The sequence below is a fragment of the Micropterus salmoides genome, unplaced genomic scaffold, assembly GCF_014851395.1.
Source record: "Micropterus salmoides isolate LMB-PRFRI ecotype aquatic unplaced genomic scaffold, ASM1485139v1 Ms_hic_scaffold_4, whole genome shotgun sequence".
Taxonomy (NCBI): Eukaryota; Metazoa; Chordata; class Actinopteri; order Centrarchiformes; family Centrarchidae; genus Micropterus; species Micropterus salmoides.
In genome coordinates, this window is record NW_024043372.1 from 7,851,726 (window position 1) to 7,874,693 (window position 22,968).

General features: G+C 40.1%; 1 protein-coding gene across 1 annotated transcript; it reads left to right on the forward strand.

Moving 5' to 3' along the window:
- The first annotated feature begins 805 nt into the window (after positions 1–805).
- ywhaba (tyrosine 3-monooxygenase/tryptophan 5-monooxygenase activation protein, beta polypeptide a) lies at positions 806–21,393 on the forward strand. The gene is made up of 7 exons (XM_038697867.1): positions 806–940; positions 8,384–8,543; positions 9,537–9,677; positions 13,377–13,500; positions 15,865–16,028; positions 16,598–16,693; positions 18,504–21,393. Exons 2-7 carry the CDS (start codon positions 8,391–8,393, stop codon positions 18,558–18,560), a joined length of 735 nt encoding a protein of 244 aa, XP_038553795.1. The 5' UTR covers positions 806–940; positions 8,384–8,390; the 3' UTR covers positions 18,561–21,393.
- Positions 21,394–22,968: the final 1,575 nt, after the last annotated feature.

A 22,968-nucleotide genomic window follows, 5' to 3' on the forward strand; every position in this document is an offset into this window, starting at 1 on the left:
ATTTCTATTTGTGAATGTGTAACTTTCCAAGTACTACGATGAGGAGCTGCAGAATTTAGTTAATATTGTCCGGACCATGAAGTACAAAATATAACATGACATCAAATACATTAATTTATATACTCTTAATTTTGTTTTTAATGCTGATGATTCACAATTGCTCGTATCACCATTTACCGCTCAATAGAGGAAGAGTCTCAAACTGAAATTACGTGGGGGTCACTGCAGAGTTTGTACGGGGACCGATTGAACGCTCGGCTGTCAAAATCAGTGCGAGCGGTGGATAAGCCCCATAACTCTAGTGTGGGAGACCAGGGTTCGATCCCCTCTGCAACATCAACCAGTGTGTCGCTAACTCCCCAACTCTTAGTTACTCCAGAGGCGTGAGACCTCTGACATAACCTATATAGCAAACGTAAGTTGCTTTGGATAAAAGTATCAGCTGAATGATTAATTATTATTCGTGTTGCTCCATTAGGCACGGCTTGCCTAGTTAAATATGAATAGCACATTAGTAGGCTAAATGCTCCAACTTGAGTCTAGTAGAAAAAATAATTAATTAACTCTTACCCGTTTTTCTGTTACTAAAATGTTCCTAAATCTTTCCAGAATACACATTGGTAAAAATAAAATGAAATATAGTTTATCTTTCCAAATTGTAAAAACCACAGTTATAATCAATGTTATGTTTAAATCCGAGCGGTCCGGAACGCAGCATTAGTCCTCCTGACGTCAGAGCCCCTCGCAAGATGCTAAGGAAACCCCCTGGCGCGGTCACCATGGATACTGGCGGGGGGAGGGGTGGGGTTTAGAGGAAGCGGAAGTGTCAGAGCAGGCGGAAGTGGTACTGCCCTGAATACCCTGAGCAGCGAGCAGAGGACGGCTTGATACACTCCGATCGTTCAGCGAATAAATTCGGGATTCGTAGTACGCTCTAAATGTGAGTCCACTTGCATATCACTTCATTATTGTCTTATATACAGGGTAAAGTCAGTCTTACGGAGGGAGAGGGGAGGGGGACGATAGCCCCAGCGGTGGACGCGTCCCCTGCCTCTGCGGCGGAAGGTGCCTATTGTGGTTTTGGGGCTGGGTGCGAGAATTTAGGCCGAGACTTTGTGGCCAAAATAGAGAGAAATAATCCATAAGACACCTGGACAGTAGCTCGCCGGTTCCTCGTTGTGCTGTCGAATGTGCTAATACAGATCGTAGATTTTTTTTTTTCTTTTAAGGCCCACACTCCGGTCGATGCCATGCGCGTTGACCGTGTTAGGGAGGGAGAAGCAGCACCCAAGTTTGGCCATTTTGACAGCTTACATAGCAGCAGCCGTGCCGAGGGGCCGTCGCAACAAGCAGCCTAGATATTTTAGCTGCCAGAAATAATTAAATACACTGCACGGTGACTTACTCAACCGTATCCGGACGACCGACATATTTGGCCTCATTATACGCACAACTGACAAAAGACAGATCGGCGATGTCTTTAGCTCAGCTCCGTCATGGCGTAATAGTGAAACGATGTGGAAGCTAACACACACACACACACACACACTCCCTATTTCCCGGGAGTTCCCCCCCCCTCAGCAATGCGACCGCTGTTTTAAAATTATAACTTTCTTTCTATAGCCGAGGGGATATATGTGAAACTGTCGTATTTTACTACTCTAGCCCCAGTGGCACACATTGTACCGCAGATTCATATTGAACTGGGTCAGGTCCCGTTAGCATGCTAAGCTAACAGTTGAAGGCAGGCAGCGGCCGTGGTGTGACGTTCAGTTAGCTTAGCATGCTAGCTGGCGGTAATCTATCTCTCCATCTTAAAATTCCGCAGGGGAATGCGACAAGGAGGGCGGTAGCTGTTGGAAGGCCGACTAGAAACGCTGACTTACAGACTCTTATATTCGTGGCCAAGAGGGCCGGTTTTAACCGTTCGTGTCAAAACGGTTGGTATTTAAGCCATTCACTGTCATCTCTGCTGTGGAAGATGGGCTTCCTCATTTTTTTTTTTTTTTTTTTTTTTGTCGGTAACGCATATGTCCGTTAACCTTTAACTGCAGGTTTGGCGGTTGGATAACAGCATTGCAATTTTGACCTATGTGCGTGTCGCTGCTGCTGCGGTTAACTAAATAACGCTTAATTAATGCGCCTGTAACCGTGATAAGAGGCGTTTTACCCGGATGCTAAATGCTATTGAGCATGCTAAAATGTGCTAAAATCAAACCGATTAGCCTCCAAGACGTATATTAATAATAAAAATATAATAATTAGTTATTTAGATGACTCCTGCATCCAAAGCGATTTACAACTGCTATATATGTCAGAGGTCGTGGGCCTCTGGATCAACTAGGGGTTAAGTGTCGTGCTCAGGGTTAGATTGGTGGATGTGTCACAGGTTGTCGAAAAGACAGCACTGTGTGAATGCCACATGCAGGTTGAATGTTCGTTCTCTTCATTCAACTTTGCTGAAAAAAGTCTCACTATTTCCCAGGTATTTATTACACTGTACATGTTTCCCCTGTGTGTGCTTATTTAAAGGCCTGTGAAATCAATTCTTCTATTGGGGGGGCGATGAAATCAACATCCACTTCAAATATTCATGCCAATAAATATATAATAACTTTGAGTGAATTAATTTAGTCAATTTATTGGTAAGATAAAGATAAAAAGGAACTAAGACCTCTGAAAGATGAAAAGACAAGAATTCTTCTTCTATTAACTCAGTTCCTGTTTGTCAGAGTCGCAAAATCCATTCAATTACAACCTAATTTTTCTTACTCATTAATCAATTAACAGTTGGTCAGCAAAATGTCTGAAAATAGTGAAACACCCATGAAAATCTATATATACTATCATGTAAGGCACGGGAAGTCGGCAAATGATCAAATGTTTTTTTGCTTGAATGATTAATTGGTTACCAGAGTACCCACGGGTCTTATATTTTGAATTCTACACATAAGAAAAAGTATTAAATTTCATTTACAAAGTAGTAAATTCTGTTTCAAAGGGTCTTAAATTTTGTATTGTCCTTTCGTAGGATTAAATAAATTCTGTACTGTCATAAATAAATACTTTTTGCGGTGTGACTACAATTTACTGTGTTTGGTGTGACTTGGATGTGCTTTCCATTTACCTCTGAAGTCGGAGGTCACACCCGAGTTGACAGCATTTCAGTTAACAAGTCGGGAAAACATCGCTCGGCCAGCTATTGTTTACCACTAGCCAGGTTAGCTATCGTTGCGGCAGTTGATGGGGGGGGACAACGCATAAATAAACGCATTGTGCGGTATTTATTCATACTAAACACTGTAGCAACACGTCCACAGACAGCAGCTGGACAGCACTTTGTGTATGAACATTTCTGAGACAAGTACACAGAAGTGCTAATAAACAGTATAAACTACAGCTTCCACTAACTGTTGATACTCAAAGCAACAATCTTGGATCACAAAGTTGAAGTAGTGTGGTTCTCCCGACTTTCTAAGTCAGAAGTCCGACTTAAGGGGATGCTCGCTATGAAATTTTCGACTTTGAATTCGGAAATTCCAACTCCCTATGTCAAATGGAACTCACCGTAATTATACGGCAGTGCGGGTAACGTTCCAGTTTCTGTCAGTGTTTGGCACTTAACAGTCAGTTGTTGGGAAAGAAAACTGTGACTTGCTACTGACAAGCTAATGTTAGCTCGTCATCTCAGAATGGGCATGTGTCTGAAGGTCAGAAGGCCAGAGGTACGGACAAGTTGGCGGATGAGGCTGAGGGCAGTGGTTCTGAGGTCCGCACAACAAGCGGATCGGCGTGCAAGTCAGTCACACTATGGCGAGCGCTAATAGAATAGCAGAGCTGGAAGATCCGCCTGCAGGTTCCTGGTCATTGAATGTTACAACAGCAATGGAGAGACCATTGTGTATGAGACAAGGACTGAAACGGCATTTTGTTTTTCTGTGTCTCCTTGGTAAAGTGTCAGCATGAAACAAGCAGACTCATGATTCAGTCTGCTTTGTTGAATGTCACACATCGCTCCGTTACACTTCTTTTATTTACCCACCACCGTGTCTGGCAGGTTGAGGAAATGCATGCTCCACTTGTGGTGGGTGCTGATTTCCAACTCTGGTTAGAGTTGTAAAATCCATAAAGTAAACAGCACCTTAACAATTATAACTGGTTTGTTGTTTTCAATACAAAATCAAACTGTCTTGTCTGTTTTTGTATGTATGACTATCAAGACGCGTAATGTGATTTTAAAAAGGTGCTGCTGAAATCCCTCACATGCTCAGATCAAGAACTGAAACCATGTAGTGAGCATTCATGGTGGAGATTTGACCAATACAAAACAATCAGATTTCAGTTATGTCAACCACAACTAATAGTGCATATAGACAGTTTCCTCTCAGTGAGTGTCCTGATAATGGAGGAAATGGGAATCTAAATTCATAATGAACCCGTGCACTAAAGGTCTCACCAGTTTTTTGGGGGGGAAACAAATGGAACTCTATCAGCAGATAATTGAACCCATGATTGATTGTTGAGTTGAAGGCTAGCAAAACTAAGCCGCAATCCTCAGCTGCAAATGTACACGCGTGCATCTGTTGTTCTCTGCCTGGTTGGGCTGTGAGTTTGGGTTGTAATGTCACAGTCATGAGTTAACTTACGCAGCTGATCCCGTTACCAGGGGGGTCGTCGCGCCGCAAGCAAAAGTACTTCAACGATGAATCGATGAAAGTACTAAAATCATCGTTAGCTGCAGCCCTAGTCAGCTTTAAAAAATGTCGCTATCACCTCAAGTCAAAGGGGTTATATAGACTTCTGTTATGTTGCATTCTCATCATACAGGCTGAATTTGAATCCCCTTATAAATATAAGGTGAACACAAAGTATGGTTTGTTGAAAAATCCTCTTTACAGAAATAGCGCTCTTGTTCAGTCTTTTAAACTTTTGTTAAGCTCTTAACTATTATTTAGTTTATCAGTTTTTAATATCAAATTAGATATAGGTATACCACTTATGTATAGTGATCATTTGTAAGTACTGTTGGTATAACACTGATCTTCAAAAAGCAATTAGTTTTTACAAATTCAGCTACTTTTAGAACAAATACCAGTTAAGTGCAAGTCAAAATTGAATGGAAATTGGTTGTGTCAAAGGAGTGAACAGTATGGAGTCCTCTATCATGGTGTATGCAATATTTTTAATCGTGATATATATATATATATATGATTTTGTACATTTTCTGGAAAGTCAATCAGTTGTCAATGGAAAAAATAACCGGGCATGAATGTCTATTTTTGGCTAATACAGCAAATTAGTACCTGATGAATCAAGATACTTCATTACATTGATGCAAAATTCCTTCACAATTCCAGTACTTCTGTTCAGCGATCTGGTCACTGGTTTATGACATTACCCATGGGCCAATACCTGGGACCAATTATTATTGATTTATTCAGGATTATCAATAGCTCACAATCATGAACATTTAAATTGAGAAAGTAATGTTTTTCCTCATGGGGAAAAATGATTCGGCACACTTATCTGACACCATGAATTGAATGAAAGAAAATGTCAGAGTCACAATAGAACCGCCTCTTTTGTTTGTCATGTACACAAAGCAAAGGGGTATTAGTCACCACGCATGCCTCTGTGCCGTCTGGTGGTGGTGAGGTAAATCTCATGATGTGCGTTTGAGAGAATATGGCACATCTGTAAATCTGCCCACAGAAGGAAAATTCAATGTCCATGTGAGAAGAGCACTAGGTAGTGAAGCCACCAAGAGGGCTCTGAAGGAGCTCCAGGTTCCCATTTGTTGTACCAGTTGCTGCTTAACAGCAGAGTGGGCCTAAAGAAGAGAAACTGTTGGTGAAACAAATTGCACAGTACCTTGTCTATGTGTAACGGCTGTAGGGCTGCACCTAACGATAGTTTTTTTTTTTTTTTTTTATAGCTTAATTCAACGATTATTTTTTAAATACTTGGTGAATATAATTTTATGCAAAATGTCAAAAACACCTCAAATTCATAAGGATTGCTGTGAGTAATTTTAACACTGTCACAATGAATTGTTATTTTTACTAAGTATCTAACTTAAAACTTAAAAAAGGTTATGACAGATTTAATTAATCACTGAAGTAATATGAAGTAAGATGATCACTGGTAAATGTATTTTTGGTACAGACAGTAACTGTAACAGCAGTCTGTAACATTAGAAGTCGTCCTGTGGATGAGGGACGAAACGTCTTCCAGTATCTTCAACCAAGTCCAGTTGCCCTTGACTTTAACCTTAGTTGGATGTCTGTAACATTAGTTTAATCCATTTTCTCACGCATTCTCATACAACATAAAATGGCCAAATGTTAGATGACCCATGGTGTAATGTTACGTGCACTGTGATGTAGATGTTAATTTTAACTAGAGGTGCACCGATCGATCGGCCGCTCACACACACGCTCAAACATGTGGTCAGCATGGAAGTTGTTCACAGTGAGAGAAGACGCAACTTCTGCAATTTGTAATGCCTGTAAAGTGAAAATAAGCAGTATTTTCCCACACAGACTTTACTTGGGTGGAATGGTCGCCATAGTAGGCTATATTTGGTGGCCCATTTTTTGCATTTTGCAGAGAAACAGAGTGATATTTTATCTGGTGTTATGTTAGAAGATATTTTACAAGCACGTACCAGGTAAAACAACTGCAAACACACGTATTTGTGCCGATGTATTTCAACACAGTGGTCTCTCTGAGCCAGCAGTTTATTTTCAGTTGCATATATTTGTACAAAAAAGCTCTGCCCACTAACGAGGGGCACTTTTTTATTTTGAAATGTTTGATGGAGACAAGGTCCTTTTAACCTGGTGCAGTTCTGGAGAAAATGAAGAAGTTTAGTCAGTGTTTTATTATGAACATACAATGAAATGAACTCCAGGAAGAATAGCCAATGCTTAAGCTGATGCTAACTACGAAAGAAATAACTGTCCGTTTTAAAGAAAAGTTACAAAAATGTTTGTCTATGCTGTGCAGACCTTTAAGAAATCGAAATTTGCAATTGGTGCATCTCTACTACCATCATGCGGGCGCTGAAGAAACATCTAGGAAATCATTTCAAGTTACTACTGCTAACAGAAACACGTTCCTCTGGTTGATAATCCTAATATATCGTGATAGTGTGGGGAAGTAAACAGGATTTGCGGTGCTGCCGTCTTGACAAATCGCTCCTGGATAATTTTGCTTCAAGTGTTGGTGCACACCAGTTGAACTGCTGTGATAATCCATTTTACAGCGCTTACAGAGCACCACAATGTTGGGTCTCTGTCTAAAATGCTCCCACACTTCTGATGTTTGTACGTGAGGTTTTTTTTAGCTTCAGCTTGTTCTCCGGGGAATCCTCACTTACACCAGGTGCAGAATTTCATTGTGACGAGCCGTAATTGATTACAGCCCTCAGTGTCTGCAAGAAGACATGACAAACGCTTAAACAAATTTGAAGAAGGATCTATTAACTGATGATGAAAAGTGAAGTTTTTAATTGAAACAAATCTTAATCCACACAGGCATGGCTTAAAACAAAATGTCCTGGAGTGGTTAAGTTACACCTCAGTCCAATAAAGAATGTTTGGCAGGACAGGATTTGGTGTCAACAAAGCTGTCATTCATTTTTGTAAAACAAAATGTTAAAAGGTCCATGAAGGGGGATTCTTCTTAAAGGCACTGCATCTATAGGGACTCAGGGGCCAGGTAAGCCTTAAGGACACTTGGACAGAGTGAGTTTCCCGCTAGTGGAAAGGTGGACACCATGCATTGAAACCAGGAAGTTATCAAACTTACTAACTTGTTAGTGTGCAGATGTGAGGGTGTGGGTGTATTTACATATTTTTCTTCTAGTGTGAAATAATGTTTTGGAAAATGTAGAAATAAAGGATTTTCAAGTTATTCAAATAAATTCAAACGTAGACTATTCGCCCATTGTGTGATGTGTAGATGTAAAGGAGATGGAGGCGAGGCTGTGGCCTACTTAGACCTACAGATTCATCTGGAGAGCAGAAAGCCCTCGGGGATGAAATAACTGGGAGCAACCATTTTGCTGGAAAGGGTTTTAGATGGTTTATGAAGTTTATTTTATGTTACTTTTTTATGCAATATTAGGATTCAATCACTGGCAGTTTATTAATTAGCTTTTGCTTGTGATTGTTATTATTAAGCATCATTTATTTTTCTGTATTCTCTCAATCGTGCTTATATCATGGGCCCTCAGATCTTGCCCACCCATATTTCTCACACTTGTCTATCTCTCTACCCTGTCTGTCTTCTCCCCCCCCACAGCTGGTAAATGGAGGCCCTTAATGCTTAAGTACAAACGCCAACTCTGTCTGTCTGTCCCCTGTTCTTCTCCCTACAGCCTAAAAATGGATAAGAACGACCTGGTGCAGAAAGCCAAGCTGGCAGAGCAGGCCGAACGCTACGACGACATGGCGGCTGCCATGAAAGCCGTGACGGAGCAGGGCCTGGAGCTCAGCAATGAGGAACGCAACCTGCTCTCTGTCGCCTACAAGAATGTGGTATGGCATCAATCTAATGTCTTAAACGCCCCCCTTCCCATCTGAGCTGTCACTTAGTAGCTGTCATTGGAGGAAACTGACCATTGACTGCTTATTTTTAACACTGTCGTGATTTCAAGAGAAATCGTGTTAAAAATGATGAATGAAATGATTGGCTGGCTGACCGGCCTGCCTGTCTACCTACCTACCTGCACGCACTTTGCCCGTGCACTCAGTGCGCATGAAAATGTGTTTTGTGGGAGTGGATTTTGAGGGGCATCCGCTTTTATCCTGATAATATAGTCTTCACTTGCTGTGCTGCTGTAATTTATGTTTTTCATGAAGATTTTATAGTCCAACTGTAAAAGCACAAATTATGTAAGTGCAGCTTCAGGTTTTCCAGCACTGCTGCTCTATTTATCACTGAACTTTACTTGCTTTTTTAATTTTTATTTTTTTAAAGCTCGCCAGCATTGAGTAGCATTCAGTACTTTTTTTATTGCATGTTTCAAGCTGTAACCCAGCCAGGAGGATGGTATTAAGTCACTCTGTGGGTATATTAAGTCAGGATATAGGGAATAGCATAAGCAAGCACTTCTGACATTATGAAATGAGCTCAGTGACAATAGTCATACAATCTAAAGAAAATAAACTATTCTAAAAGTCTTCATTCATACTATTTTTCATTGGTTGATTTAAAGGTTAGCCTCCCATATTTTCATTGCTCAACATCATTTCAGCATTATTAGGTTTTATGAGGAAACTGTCACATTTCTCTGAAGTGTTAAATAAAATTTAAATTGTTTATTGATCTGTGTGAAAATCATCATGATGCTCATGTGCAATGCAGTGTGCAGGTGTGCAGTGAAATGTCAAAATTAACCACTAATTGTGGTTTTAATCATGGTTACTCTATCATACTAAATCTGTATTATGTATTATTTCAGCTGTGTCTTTCAGGAATGATGATTAGTTTTTTTTGGTTGACGTTGATGCTGTTGTTGATGCCATTAGGTGGGAGCCCGCCGTTCATCCTGGCGCGTCATCTCCAGCATTGAGCAGAAGACGGAGGGGTGCGAGAAGAAACAGCAGATGGCCCGTGAATACCGCGTGAAGATCGAGTCTGAACTCCAAGAAATCTGCCACGATGTGCTGGTAAGGAGAAGGATGGGAAATGGCAGGCAGGGAGCAGGGGGGAGAGAGAGAAAGTACAAGCTGGGTGGTGATGATGGGCGGGGAGGACTGGGACAGAAGGTATAACAAGGGAGCAGTGAAGGAAGAAGATGGAACTGGAGCTGATCCCTCCTGGCTGAGGAAAGAATAAAGAAACAGTCACATGGTGTTACTCGTGGAGACTGTAAAAACGTTGCTAGCAGCAGCACTGGCAGCTGTTAAGAGTTGTCAAACAAAGCTTTAATTTTCCTCATTTTTTTGTCTCGCCACACCACTTGGTTATCTTTGCTTTATCTTTTTATTTATTTATTTTTTATGTGCTTGGTACAGAGGCAAAGGAGTGCTTGACTGGAAAGACAAATGCAGATTCAAATACCTGGGACATTTGTTAGTTATTATTGCAAGGAGCTGGGTTGGTGTGGATGTGTTGGTACAGGTACGGGCTGAGAGGATGAAACCCAATCCAGGAAGTCCAGTTTGGGGAATACATGTATGAGTTTGAAGGCTTATCAGATGATGGAACTCTTCCCAGTAGTTTATAATAACATGGCACATGATTTTACAGGGAAGGTACTACAGCAACAGTCATTTTACATTTTGTTACAGCAGTTCTTATGTAAACCGTAGAATTACGCCAATGTAATTGCAAAGTAATCTACCTGGAGTTATGTTACAATGTATTGTCCCAAACCTCCAGCCAGGTGCTCTGTATTTGCAGACACACAGTGGTCTGAGATGAATGAGGAGATTTTTGATAGAGCAGAGTCGGTCTGAACACACATTTGAAGGCATTGGTGTGCTCCAACCAAACTGCTTGTCAGAAGGTCACTTTCTGTCAGTGTGTAACACTATGAATGCTTCCATGAAAGAAGGCCTAAAGTGTGCATCATTATCAGTTTTGTTCAAGCATATGTCCATCTTTAGGCTCTAGGCCTGTGTTTGACTAAAGGATAAGATCGTGTTCAGTATTTGCATTGCATGAAAAATGACACCATATTCATTAATTTAAATGAGGCCACCATGTGCTGATGTAGTGGGTACCCTTGGCAAAAAAGCCTAAATTGTCCAGGCCACCAGGTCCCATGTTTTTTTGTTTTTTTTTAACACAGTGCTGTTCTTGTCTGAAAGCCCTTGTCTGGCTTGGACATAACTTGGCATGTTTTTTTTTGTTGTTTTTTTTTCAGAACAAATGTTCACCTACCTAGGATGCATACAGGTTAGCACTCCACCTTCATTCAAACACTTGCCTAAAGTGTTATTTATTATATACTAGGGCTGCTCAATTATGGCAAAAAATCATAGTCACGATTATTTTGTCATAATTGAAATCACGATTATTAACACGATTATTGATTGACTTAGAAAACATCATTAATTTATTGAATTTTTATAATTGTATTTAATTTAAAGAGACACAGTCACTTAAACTAACTTTGAGAAAAGTATAAATCCGGTAATACGTTATAATACAAGCACGGACCAGGTAAAGCAAGGCTTAAAACACCTGGTTTAGTATAACTAATACGTTAATTGTTAAGCTAGTAGAAGAAAATTTCTGCATTGTAAAATGTTGTGGACTTCAGCTAATAATGGTGACTAGCAAGTTATAGCAGTTACAACCCAGTTATCTCGGCTCAGGCTGAAGTAAACATGCAACAGCCTGGCAGAGAGTGAGCTAAATAAATTGTCAACTATTTTGATAATCGATTAATCGGTTTAAATAATTCTTTAAGAAAGAATAGTCTAGTAGAATTCTTCCAGTTTCTTAAAAGTGAATATTTTCTGGTTTCTTTGCTTGTTTATGACAATAAACCGATTGTGGAGAAAACTAGACATTTGAGGACATCTTCTCAGGCTTTGGGAAAGACGGATTGACGTTTTCTAGAGCATCAGCTAAACAATGGCTGAAGTAAAGCTCAGTAATTGTAGTTACTGAGTGACCTAGACAGAGTAGAAAGTCTCACTCAGCTGCTCAGATTTGGAGTTCAAAGATGCTGTCGAGGTGTTCTGGAAAATATATCATCAGTAGTTTTTGTACAGTTAAGACCTCCCAGCACCATGACCTGACTAGGTTAGAACAGAAATTGCTCAAGGTCAAACCAGACTCAAATTTTTAGCGCCTGAGCAGACTTCTAATAATATCTTCAAGGTCAAACTGGAAGCCTCTGCAGTGATGCGATGCTGTTGGAATGAAGGGAGGGAAGGACGGGTGGAGACATGCTGTCCTCAAAGCAGCAGGAAGTCTGGGGATAGCTTTGATGCATGCACAAGACAAAAAACTGTAACCTTAATCTAGAGGCTGGCAATAGCAAAGATTTAATTTTTCCCTCCATTATATTTGTTTCATTTTGAAGTGGGGCAGATACTGTTGTTGCAATTTTCTTATGACATAGTTAACATCTGATCTGCTATGCTACGTCTACTGCGAACAAACATGATACAGGGAACAACCAGAACAGGTCCAACGCTGTTAGAATGCCCCACAACCTGGTACAGACTGCTGGATGGCAAAGAGAGTGATGCTTCTGCTTGTCATCTTTTGGTTGATCACACTGCACTTTTGTTGGGCGTGTTAGCCACTGCAGACCTCTGGCTGTTTTTTTTGTGTATAGTTTGTTATGCTGAGTGGGCACTTTGGGGCAAATGACAAGGTCGAGATGGATAAAAATGTAGAGAAAGAAATTCTGAATGAGTTTGACAAAATGGATAGATGTCTTCGAGTAGGAGCCCACTAGTGTTATTTTATTATCAAATGAATGAAACTCCCGTATAGTGGCATAAGTCAGTCCTGCTCATTGATCCAAACATTTAACATGCAATCGTGATTATTTTTGACTTCTTGCAAAATACTGAATACTTTTTACTCTTAAACCTATAAAAATCCTTCAGATTAAGCAATCTGAGTAATTAATTTCCCCAAAAGCTGTCATGTCCACACTAAAGCTATAACATGTGATGAGGAGTCAGAAGTGGATATTGCTTTACTTTAATGGTTCACAAGCGAAACACGATGTTTGAAAATGTGTGCCTTCATCCTCCTATTCAGAAAGTTTCTCCTGGAATACATTTACTGAGTTGCGCTCAGACAGTTGTCATTTCATGATGCTTTATCATCTGTTAATTAAAAAAAAATATTTGTACACATGACAACTTAAAACCCAGACTGCTTCTCGCCTCGTCACAGCTGACCGATCCTGGCTTGAAGTAGGTGTGAATGTCAGATTTTGGGTTTCAGACAGTTACAGAAATGGTGGGACACAGTCGTCGCTACTTTTTAATCATCAAAAAGGTCTTGGGGGAGTGGGTTTCCAAAGCTATTCAACTATCTGAAGAAGCATACCGACGGCTTAAATGTGCTTTTAGTGACTGCCAAACGACCGCCAGCTTCCATGCCTTCCCACTGGAGACTGTGAAGCCCATCTGTAGCTGCTCATGACTGTCGCTAACCACTCCAGTTAACACTGAGGGGTTAAAGTCAGCCAGTGGTCCTTATGTGTCAGTGTTCTATTAAGCAAAGGCTGCAGTGCAAAGGCAATAATGTAGTGTAGTCAAGGTTTCAATTTACTTGTGCCCTGACAGGTTTATTTGTGTGTTACTCTGCTATTGCCGTATAAATACAAAATCTACTGGCCTGTTTTATTTTTCTGTTTATGAACCCTTCTGGTCGCCTGTCTGTTTCAGAATCTGCTCGACAAATTCCTCATTCCCAATGCATCTCAGGCGGAGAGCAAGGTGTTCTACCTCAAAATGAAAGGAGACTACTTCAGATACCTGTCGGAGGTGGCTTCTGGGGACTCAAAGAAGGGTGAGTTTCTGGGTCAATTTTCTCACTGTTCTTTAACTCTGACTTTGTTACAGAAATGAGCAAGGCTTTCTTCCCTTATTAAAGGGGGAGCAAGATAATGTAGTTGAACTACAGTGCAGCTGCCCTGGTGTTCAGTGGGATTCAGTGTCTTGCCAATGGATAGTTGAGCAGAAGGATGTTTTTGACTCGGGGGCGGGGGGCTTGAACCCAGGGAGGATTTACCCAGTGTGGCACTGAGCTAATCGGAGCCTAACAGAGTGTCGGTTTTATTGCTCAAACAAAAGTCAGTTGCTGTTTGCTGTGCTGTTCAGAGTAAATACTCTCTAGTAAATACTAAACATTTTTACTGCTTGCAATAAAGACCATTTTATTGCTTAGAGCTAGAAGTTCCCTTTTAAGTAGTTATCCACTGATGCGGCTGTTGAGTCTGCACCAACCATCATCAGTGGTAGATGTAAATTCTGCAAATATACAGTGGAAATCAGGGGCAAAATAATATATTGTACCCAGCCCTGACTCTGTAAATTGGAAACAAAGTGTATCGGACCATGCCACAACACCATTCCAGCCATGATTTATGTGTCAGGTAATGTTAAATGACTTAACCACAGATATTCAGCTTACTTTCTAGTTCAACAATACATGATGTTGTAGCTATAGCAGCAAGAGAGTTGTGAGTATCACTGTCTGGAGCTGGTGTGCTATGCTCTGGGACTGTCTCGTCCTCTCTGCATGTTTGCTTCGCAGCAGCAAATGTAGCCACAGTTTGTTAACCCACAACTTCGCTAATGCTAGTTACTTGTGGTGACTTTGTTTGCTATCATGGTATTTGTCATGATTCTGGATTTCTATTAAATCGTATACCCCATCTTAAAGGTTCAATGTGTAAGTGTTGGTGGTAAGGGTTGTGAATACAACCAACAACTTACTCACCCCTCCCTTTGCAAATGCGTAGGAAAAGCACACGCTCTGTTGGCTCTTGCGTACTAAATAATACGTGTGAAGCTCCATTTGTCCTAATTTCTCTAAACTTCTTACTTCTAACAAACCAGACGACCACTTCTTCTTCCTCCTTCTTCTTTGTTTGTATTCAATGTAGTGACGAAACGCTCTCTGTAGAGCGGCTTGTCTGTTAAGGCTCATGTAGAAACATGGCAACTTCCATGCATATGTAGATAGAAATGTCTCATTCTAAGGTAATAAAAACACAACGGTTCATTATGTAAAGTCTGTATACACCACTGAAAACAGTTACAGAAATTGCATTTCTGACAACATAAATATTACACATTGAACCTTAAGAGGAGTATTTTCAATTCACATACCAGTTTTGAATGTTCTTATGTACTGTAAACGAATAAGGCAGTTACTGAAAAGATTTCTTTCTCTAGCAGTCTCTAAACTGCATTTAAATTGCTTGAAGGCACAAACTGAGAGAAATACTTGAGAAAAATTCAGCCTTTTATCATAATCCCAGATGGTTTAGGAAATGAAAAAGAATAAAAATGTGTATCATTTTGTTTGTCCTCAGTAAAGTGAAAAGATGGCAGAGAGGGGTTAGAGGATGCATGAAGCATCAGGGTTTATAGGAACAATCTCAGTCATGTCATTTGTTCACATTGGTCATACTGAGGTTTTTCAAGTCGGTGACTCAAATGTTCACATACAAATCATTAGAGATTACAGAAAAATACATAATTATTTCACCAATTGCTGTAAAATATATTTTTTTGCTAAAACTCCTGTTAACGGTACAGACTAATTCAGTCCGTTGCCAAGAGACAGTAACACATAATGCGTTGTTGATGGGGTTATCAATCATCTGACTCTGGTTGTCATGGCAATAAGCCAGTGCACCCATTGTAGAGATGGTGACAAAGTTAGCACTCAACTCCAGGTTTGTTATTGGATAGGATTTTTGTTTTGCCATGCTAGCGACAGGGCTCTAGTCCTGCTTGTTCAGTCCATGGCTGTCCAAACTGAAATATCTCAACAAATAACTGGGCTGATTGCCATGACCACCAGCTAGTCAAATTCTCAACTCAATTTTTCCACATCCACGAGACAAATTAGCACAAAATCTGGTACAGACGTTCATGATCCCTCAGGATGAATTATAACTTTTATACCTGTAAAACTGACATTGCCATCGGCCTCAGCTGTACTTTGTAGTATTAAGGCTAATTAGCATGCTAACAATGTGGTTGGTTGCTGCTGTCAGCGGTCAGTACTCCCTGCAGGTCACAGTAAACAGGGTCCCCATTGAAAGGCAGTCCCCTTTGTACTAGGTTTGTTGATTTAAGTAATTGAGATAAATGTTCAGGATCCAGCATGTAGTGACTGGTGGTTATTTGTTTTGTAAAGACACGGTGGAGAACTCTCAGCAGGCCTACCAGCAAGCCTTCGACATCAGCAAGAAGGACATGCAGCCAACACACCCCATCCGGCTGGGCTTGGCCCTCAACTTCTCCGTCTTCTACTACGAAATCCTCAACTCGCCCGAGCAGGCCTGCGCTCTGGCCAAGCAGGTGGGTGCATAATACTGTTTGTTTATGTAAGAGCACTGAATTTTAATGTTTTATGGTAGTACAGTCTGCCAGTTAACAGTCAAGATGGAGCAGTGTCTCACCAGCTGCTGAGCTCTTACACCTGGCAGACCTGCAGTCCTCAGGCATCTGACTTGCAACATTTTCTGGACACAACGGTCAAATCAAAACCATAAAACCACACCTAAGGAGACTGAGAAAGGCGTAGTTCAAATAGGCAGGCTGTGCCCACGGTCAGGACGTCTCTTTGTGAAAGTGGAATGTCACACTACCTGACAGAACCGCTCGAGTTGAGTGAGTAATAACAAAAGTCAAGCAGCTCTGGAATGAAAGCTTAAACAGGAACCCAACTTGATTGAACAATAACAATTAATAATAATAATAAGTGTAATTTAAAAATAGCTCAAAGAGCTGCTACAAATTACAAACGCCCTTTTTATTCAAGAACACCAAAAAGAGCAAACATAGAAATGGAAGTGAGAAAAATTCAATCAGCATGTTAAACATTTTCAGATAGTTGCATCTGTGAACCTCTCTGTTCCTCCCTGCAGGCTTTCGATGAGGCAATCGCCGAGCTCGACACCTTGAACGAGGACTCCTACAAAGACAGCACGCTGATCATGCAGCTACTAAGGGACAACCTGACTGTGAGTATGCAATTTGACACCCAATTTTGTACGCCAAAAATGATCCACGAACATCTGTATTTGCTGGGTTGTATCCTAAATCTGATCATAATGTAAAGTAGGTGAAAATATTGAAGTGCTTTGTTCATTGCAGACTGCTGTGTTAAGCTACACACAACAGGGCTTTATACACGCACGACCGTGGTATAATTCCCGTCGGGTATGGGAGAAACAGATCCCTGCCAAAGCTAAAAAGAAAGACAAATTTGTTCCCCTCAGTATTTTACTATTCTAAAATTTCAAAATGCATCATACATGTTGCGCGCTTATAACAAATCCTGCTTCACAGTTAATGCCAACAACAGCGAACACAACAGCTGTGTGCGACTTGCAGGCGCTCATCAATGTTTCGGTCTATTCTGTTTGTTAGCACCGATCAGATACTGAAGAACAACAGTGTAGTTGGTTGCTTCATCATCACAGAAGCACCTACTATATAAATTTAGTAATACCTGTTACTGTTGATTATTAAAATGTGGATGGATTATTTTTAATTTATATGAAATAACTATAGTATATTTAATATTTATCAGGAGTTGACTTTCTTTTATTCAGTGTTTTAGTAGAGAAACTGTTAAAATTAAACCACATTTGTCACACATCGTCTTAGGCCTGGTAATCAGTGTTGGTGCACATAAACATTCATGTTTCTAAAAAAAAAAAGTATTGTACACATCTGAGTCTTTCTACAGTAGTTTCCTACATTCACTCCAACTAGCTAGTTAGCGACCATACCTATTATTTAATGCCAATGCGTCCACTCTCGGTCGTTGAAAAAATGGTGAAGATGGCGCATATTAAGAAGAAGTGGCTTCACCAAAATATGCCAATGGATAGTTGAGCACAGACCACAAGCACCTGTTAGCGATAACGATGATTACACAGAGCAGTGTTTGAGGATGTGGGCGGATTTTAACCTGGAAGATGTTTCACATTGAGTCTTTCAGTACAATATTTTAATTTAATACGTGAGAAATTTAACCAATTTAACAACATTTTATTCAGAATCAGTGCAGGGCTGTTGAGCATGTTTGTGATTTTTGTTTCACTGTCATGAAGCTTATATTTTTTTTTAAACTGCATGTAACTTGTATCATTTCATTGTGTAGATTAAAATATAAAGTCTAATGTTAAATTAATAGGATAAAAACACAAACACAAAAAAACACCCCATGCGTAAAAAGTGTTTTTGCAAAATTCTTAATATCTAACAATTACCCAACCCTGTCTGTGGCTCTCCAAGCCTCACTGCTTCCTACTAAAGACGTAAATCTTAGAAAAGGTACATTGATGTAAAGTTTTATTTAACGCTCAGTAATTTCCTAAAACAGATGAGCAGGTTTTAACACAAGTTACTCAAACATGAAGAAATGGTGCATTATGAGTATTTCAGAGTACGATCTAGACCTGCTCTATGTGGAAAGCGCACTGAGGTAACTGTAAATTGGCTCTATATAAATAAAATTGAATTAAAGGTTGGTGTACATGGGATTGAGTCAAAATAAACCACCGTGTTTGTGTCAATGGTTACGGAGGAACATGGAGCTCTACGACCTGGCGGAATAAGAGATATCAGGTCTTGGATGCACAAATAATACTTGTTAGTAGATACAGTCATCGTTGGTTTTTGTCATTTCATGGGATTTATTAATACAGATACTATAGACTACTGCCTTAATGAAAATGCTACTACTAATACTGACGAGGTTGTGACGTCCTTGTTTACAGTGATAGGATGACGGAAAGATATTTCTTCTGTGTTTTTCTGCAGCTGTGGACATCAGAAAACCAGGGAGATGAGGGTGAAACCGGCGATGGAGAGAACTAGAGCGCACTTCACTGTTAACCCATCCCCACTCTCTTCCTCCTTTTATCTCTCTTCCTCTTTCTTCTCTTCTTCTCTCTTCGTACACATAAAAAGCCCGTTCATTCCCTCGTCCCACTTTTTCGAGCCCAGCCTCCCGACTTCCCTTCTGTATAACCAACAGCATGAATAGTACCTGACCTTCACAAACGGATATTTAAAACAAAACAAAGGAGGGGGGATAAAAGACAAACTACTCCATCACCCCACCATCCCTCCTCCCACCCCCACCCCCTTTGATTATGGCACTCCAAGGCAGGCCAGCAGACTAAAACCACTGGCCAGTCCAGTCTTATAGCACGCAGGGAGGGTTTTATCCAAAACCACAAAATAAATGAATATCTTTTAGAGGCCACTTTCCCCCGTTTTTACCCTCCTTGTTTAATCTTTCTCCTCCATTCCTTCTGTTCTTCCCTCACTCCTCTTCCCTCCTTCCTAACATCTCAGTATGTTCTCGCACCCTCTTCCCTCCCTCCCTCCCTCCTCTCTCTAGAGAGTTAATGCATTTATATAGTTGTCTATCCCTTCTCTTTTGGCTTTTCTTAGTGTACTGGCGAATGGCTGGTTTTATTCCACTTTAAACAAAACGAAAAAGGTTATTAAACTGTCCGTTTATTTTCAACGAACACTGTGATGCTTAGTTTTTCCTCCACCTGTGCCACCAGATCCTTGTTTGGTGGCAAAACAATATTCAGCTCGGGAGGGTGTGTGTTTGAACAGCAGTGCAATTCTGCTGAGGTCTATACAGAAGGGTCCTCCTACAAGGCTGTATTGTGACACTGACAAATTTAAAAACAACAAACAAAAGTGTTCTACCTGCTGTGTAATCAAACACTCACTGTTTTCTATTTTGTTTTCTAACCATGACCCGAGTTTTATTTGACATCATTCTACATATTTCATAGTTCAGAGCTAAAACTAATTTGAAAAATGATTAAAAGCTTTAAAAAACAAAAAGCATACATTCCATCTTAATGTTTGAGAAGATTTGACATTTTCACAACAAATTGGGACCTACCTGCTTCCTTGGATCCACCTCCTGTCAAGGCGCTGTCAAACATCAGTACAGCCATTCCTAAGGTTGTTCGTTTCCCTTTTGCGATTGCTTTTCTCTCCTTTTTTTTTATTTTTTTTGGTGTGCGTTTGTGTATAACCAAATCAAACCCTTCTTTCCGGTTTTTGAAAACTGTAAAATTGTAAAACATTTTTAGAGCTTAACTGTAAATCTGTCTTTTGGAAAACTAAACGGTTTGTCGATGTTGTTCGTTAACACCTGCTTGCAATGAAAACCTTGAAGCCGTTACAGTCAGCTGCTGTTTTATGCTTTGGCATTTTTGACGATCTTATTTTTGGTACTTTTCCCCCCCTCTTCCTCCCCCAACCTCTTACTCCCCTTAACTGCTTGCACTGACAAGTCTAGAAAAGTCCACTTGCTGCTGAATGGTGTGATCTGCCAACAAAAATGCATGTCGTCATCGCCATGTAAATCAATTCACAAGCATCAAGTGGGGAATTGTACCTTCTGTAAATCAACACTTAAACTTCCTGCTTCCTCATTTCCAAACTATAAACTGTTTTTCCAGTGACCTGATAGAAAGACTTGTCAAACTCAGAGAAAGGTGTAACCAAAACCATCAGTTTGATTCAGTACTTTTTGCAAACTGAGGCCTTTTTTGGTCAAATCCAGCTAACTTATATAAACAGTCAATCTCACGTCAGGGGAAAAAAGAAGGAAGCAGTGATTTTAAGTGTTGCCGTTGGTGCAGTTTCGGTCCACAACAGGTACGTGCGTTAAAGGAGCCAAATCTCCCGGCAGCCGATCAGCCAATCATCTGTTTGTGGAAGTGAGAACCTGTAGTTTGGATCACGGTTAATGTATTCAGGCTAGAGCTGATAAACATACTTGCGTGTTGAGTTGACTTTTGGATTATCTATCGAATGCATTTAGAAAAGAGAGACCACTCGATCAACGGTACATTTTCGGGTTTATTTTCGGATCGGATCTTTTCCAGTGTGAATATTTGAACTGGCAGAAATTGGGCTTCTTGTGATTTCTCATTTTAGACTACGCCCCGTCAGTAGCAAGATGTTCAAAAGCAATTCAAATTCCTAAAATCTTGTCCCAAATTTTAAGAAATATCATTAACTTTTTCTTCCAAAGTAGAAATAGTAAAATTTTTCTTTCTTCTCCACTCAGTGTCACAATAACCTTGTCATTACCATTTCGACATTCCACTCTATAGGTGTAGAAAAGTCATTTGTCTGTTTTTTTTTTTGTTCTGTTTTTTTGCTGGGGACAATTGTTTTCATGCACTGAAGTTGAAAAAAATATTCCTCCCTGCCGCTCTTTTTCTCGTTAGCTGAACAAAAAGGCAGTTATTCTACGCTTTATAAGGAAAAAAATGATCCCATGCAGTAGTGAATGTGGCACCGAGCCTGTCTGTATATCTGGTATCTCAAATCATTTTGTTTTTACTGACCAGTATTCTGCTTAAAATAAAAATGGAAAAAAAAATAACCCAAAAAAACAACAAAAAAGTTTGCTTCTGTGACGGTTTTATTGCTTAGCGCGCACGTGGTTGTGAAAATTTAGACTTAGCTTAAGGACATCAATAAAAAATGAGAAAATGACACAAAAAAATCCCTCAACACCTCCCCCTCCCCACCGTGGTTGACGTAATACTAGATTTGTGTATGTCTTTTAAAAAAATTCCAACTAGTTTCACCTTACATGTTATAAACAGGACAAAATGTAAAAGACAATTTAAAGTGAAATAAAGGTTTTATCAGTTCCGAATCAGCCCTGTTCTGTTTATTATCACCTCTAGCCTGTTAATGCCGCATGTTTTTTTTGTTTTTTTTTCTCATATTGAGTAACTTGATTAAGGATGCATGGCATGCAGGAAGTCTAAGCTGGTCTGGAAAGAAAGGAAAACACATTTAAAACACTGGACTAGCGTAAAAAACATTTGAGGTGTTGAAATTCAGAGAATCTGTGGACATGTGACAGTTTATTAAAAGGTTTGGGTATCTCCAGTGTGAACAATTCATGACATTTGGGACAGAAATGCAAATATTCAACAGGATAACAGGCGGCTGCCATGTTCTCCAGGATAACATCTTTATTTTTTAATTTTCATTTGGTTTGCACAGAAGACAAGGAAGCCGACTGAAAAGTACTAATGTGCATACGGGCTGAAGAACCTTAATATACCGTTCAGACAAACAGAGCGACGCCTCTGCGGTCTATCGCAACGAGTCAGCCCACCGCTCCTTCATTAACAGGGTTAGACATAGGTCAGATGCTGTCTGGCTTTAATGTACTAGAGTTTTTTTTTTCTTCAAGAAGTAAAATTAACTTAAAAGGAATGGCGCTTGAACTTAATTTAACCCACTCCCCAATTAGAAAGCACAGCCGAGAGGGTTGACCAAACATGTCGTTGGTAAAGATTCAATGTAATGAAACTGACTGCAGGCTGGAGTCTCTGCTAAAGGCAACAGTATGCTTCAATTGAACAAGCTGCCAAACACTAATAAATGTAGTTTTTGGCCCAAGACAACCTGTCGTAATTGTGCCGTGCTCCTTCTTAAGTGTGAGTGCTTTCTTCTTAAAGTTTGGCTTCCCCCCTTTGGTTTGAATTGACCCAGATGAACAAGAAGAATCATGTCTGAGTGCAGAACCTCGTTTTTCACTTCGTCGCCCATGTTAACAGGTTAGAGCAGCCACTTAGCCCGTGTGCAGTGGATTATCATCTTGAAATTTACCGCGTGCGGGTCAGTGAAAATTATCGGTTGATGGTCATCCATTTCACAATAGTTTCAATGTCTCTGTAAAATCTCTTGCCAAGACAACATTTTTAATTTAACCTTACCTGTGTCCGTTTCAGATCAAAGCAACATTACGCAAGATTGGGATTTTTGTGCCGGAAACTATCAAATTGACAATATTCTAACACAGCCAAACATCAAGCAAGTGTGACAACACAAGACAGCAATATTATTTACAATCATTACATTAAGTCCAAAAGCAAGGAAGCCAGTTCAGCATCTGTCTGTCATCCTTTCAGCTCTTTTAGCTCATGGCAACTAATAAAAGCCAGTCAGATATTTACTCTGGTCCGGTCTCTTGCTCACTCTCTCTTCCTCAGACATCATTGTCTTCAGTTGTTATATAATGTAAGTATAGAATGAAAGTTCTTTGGAAGAAGCTAGCTCAGTATTCTCAATATGAATATCATGGCAGAAGGTGCGAAGAGACTGAAGACTAAGTCTGTCGAACAGAGAGTGACTGAGCAAGAGGCCAGACGAGCATAAATATCTGACTCTTAACTATACTACATAATGTTGCTTTAAAAGCCCTCTAGTGGTTATG

What these genes read in the sequence shown, in the direction of transcription:
- ywhaba (XM_038697867.1), top strand. Translation starts at nt 8,391, where the DNA reads ATGGATAAGAACGACCTGGTGCAGAAAGCCAAGCTGGCAGAGCAGGCC. An exon ending in TTCTGGGGACTCAAAGAAGG is followed by an intron (nt 13,501 to 15,864) that starts GTGAGTTTCTGG and finishes TGTTTTGTAAAG; the next exon opens with ACACGGTGGAGAACTCTCAG. An exon ending in TACTAAGGGACAACCTGACT is followed by an intron (nt 16,694 to 18,503) that starts GTGAGTATGCAA and finishes GTTTTTCTGCAG; the next exon opens with CTGTGGACATCAGAAAACCA.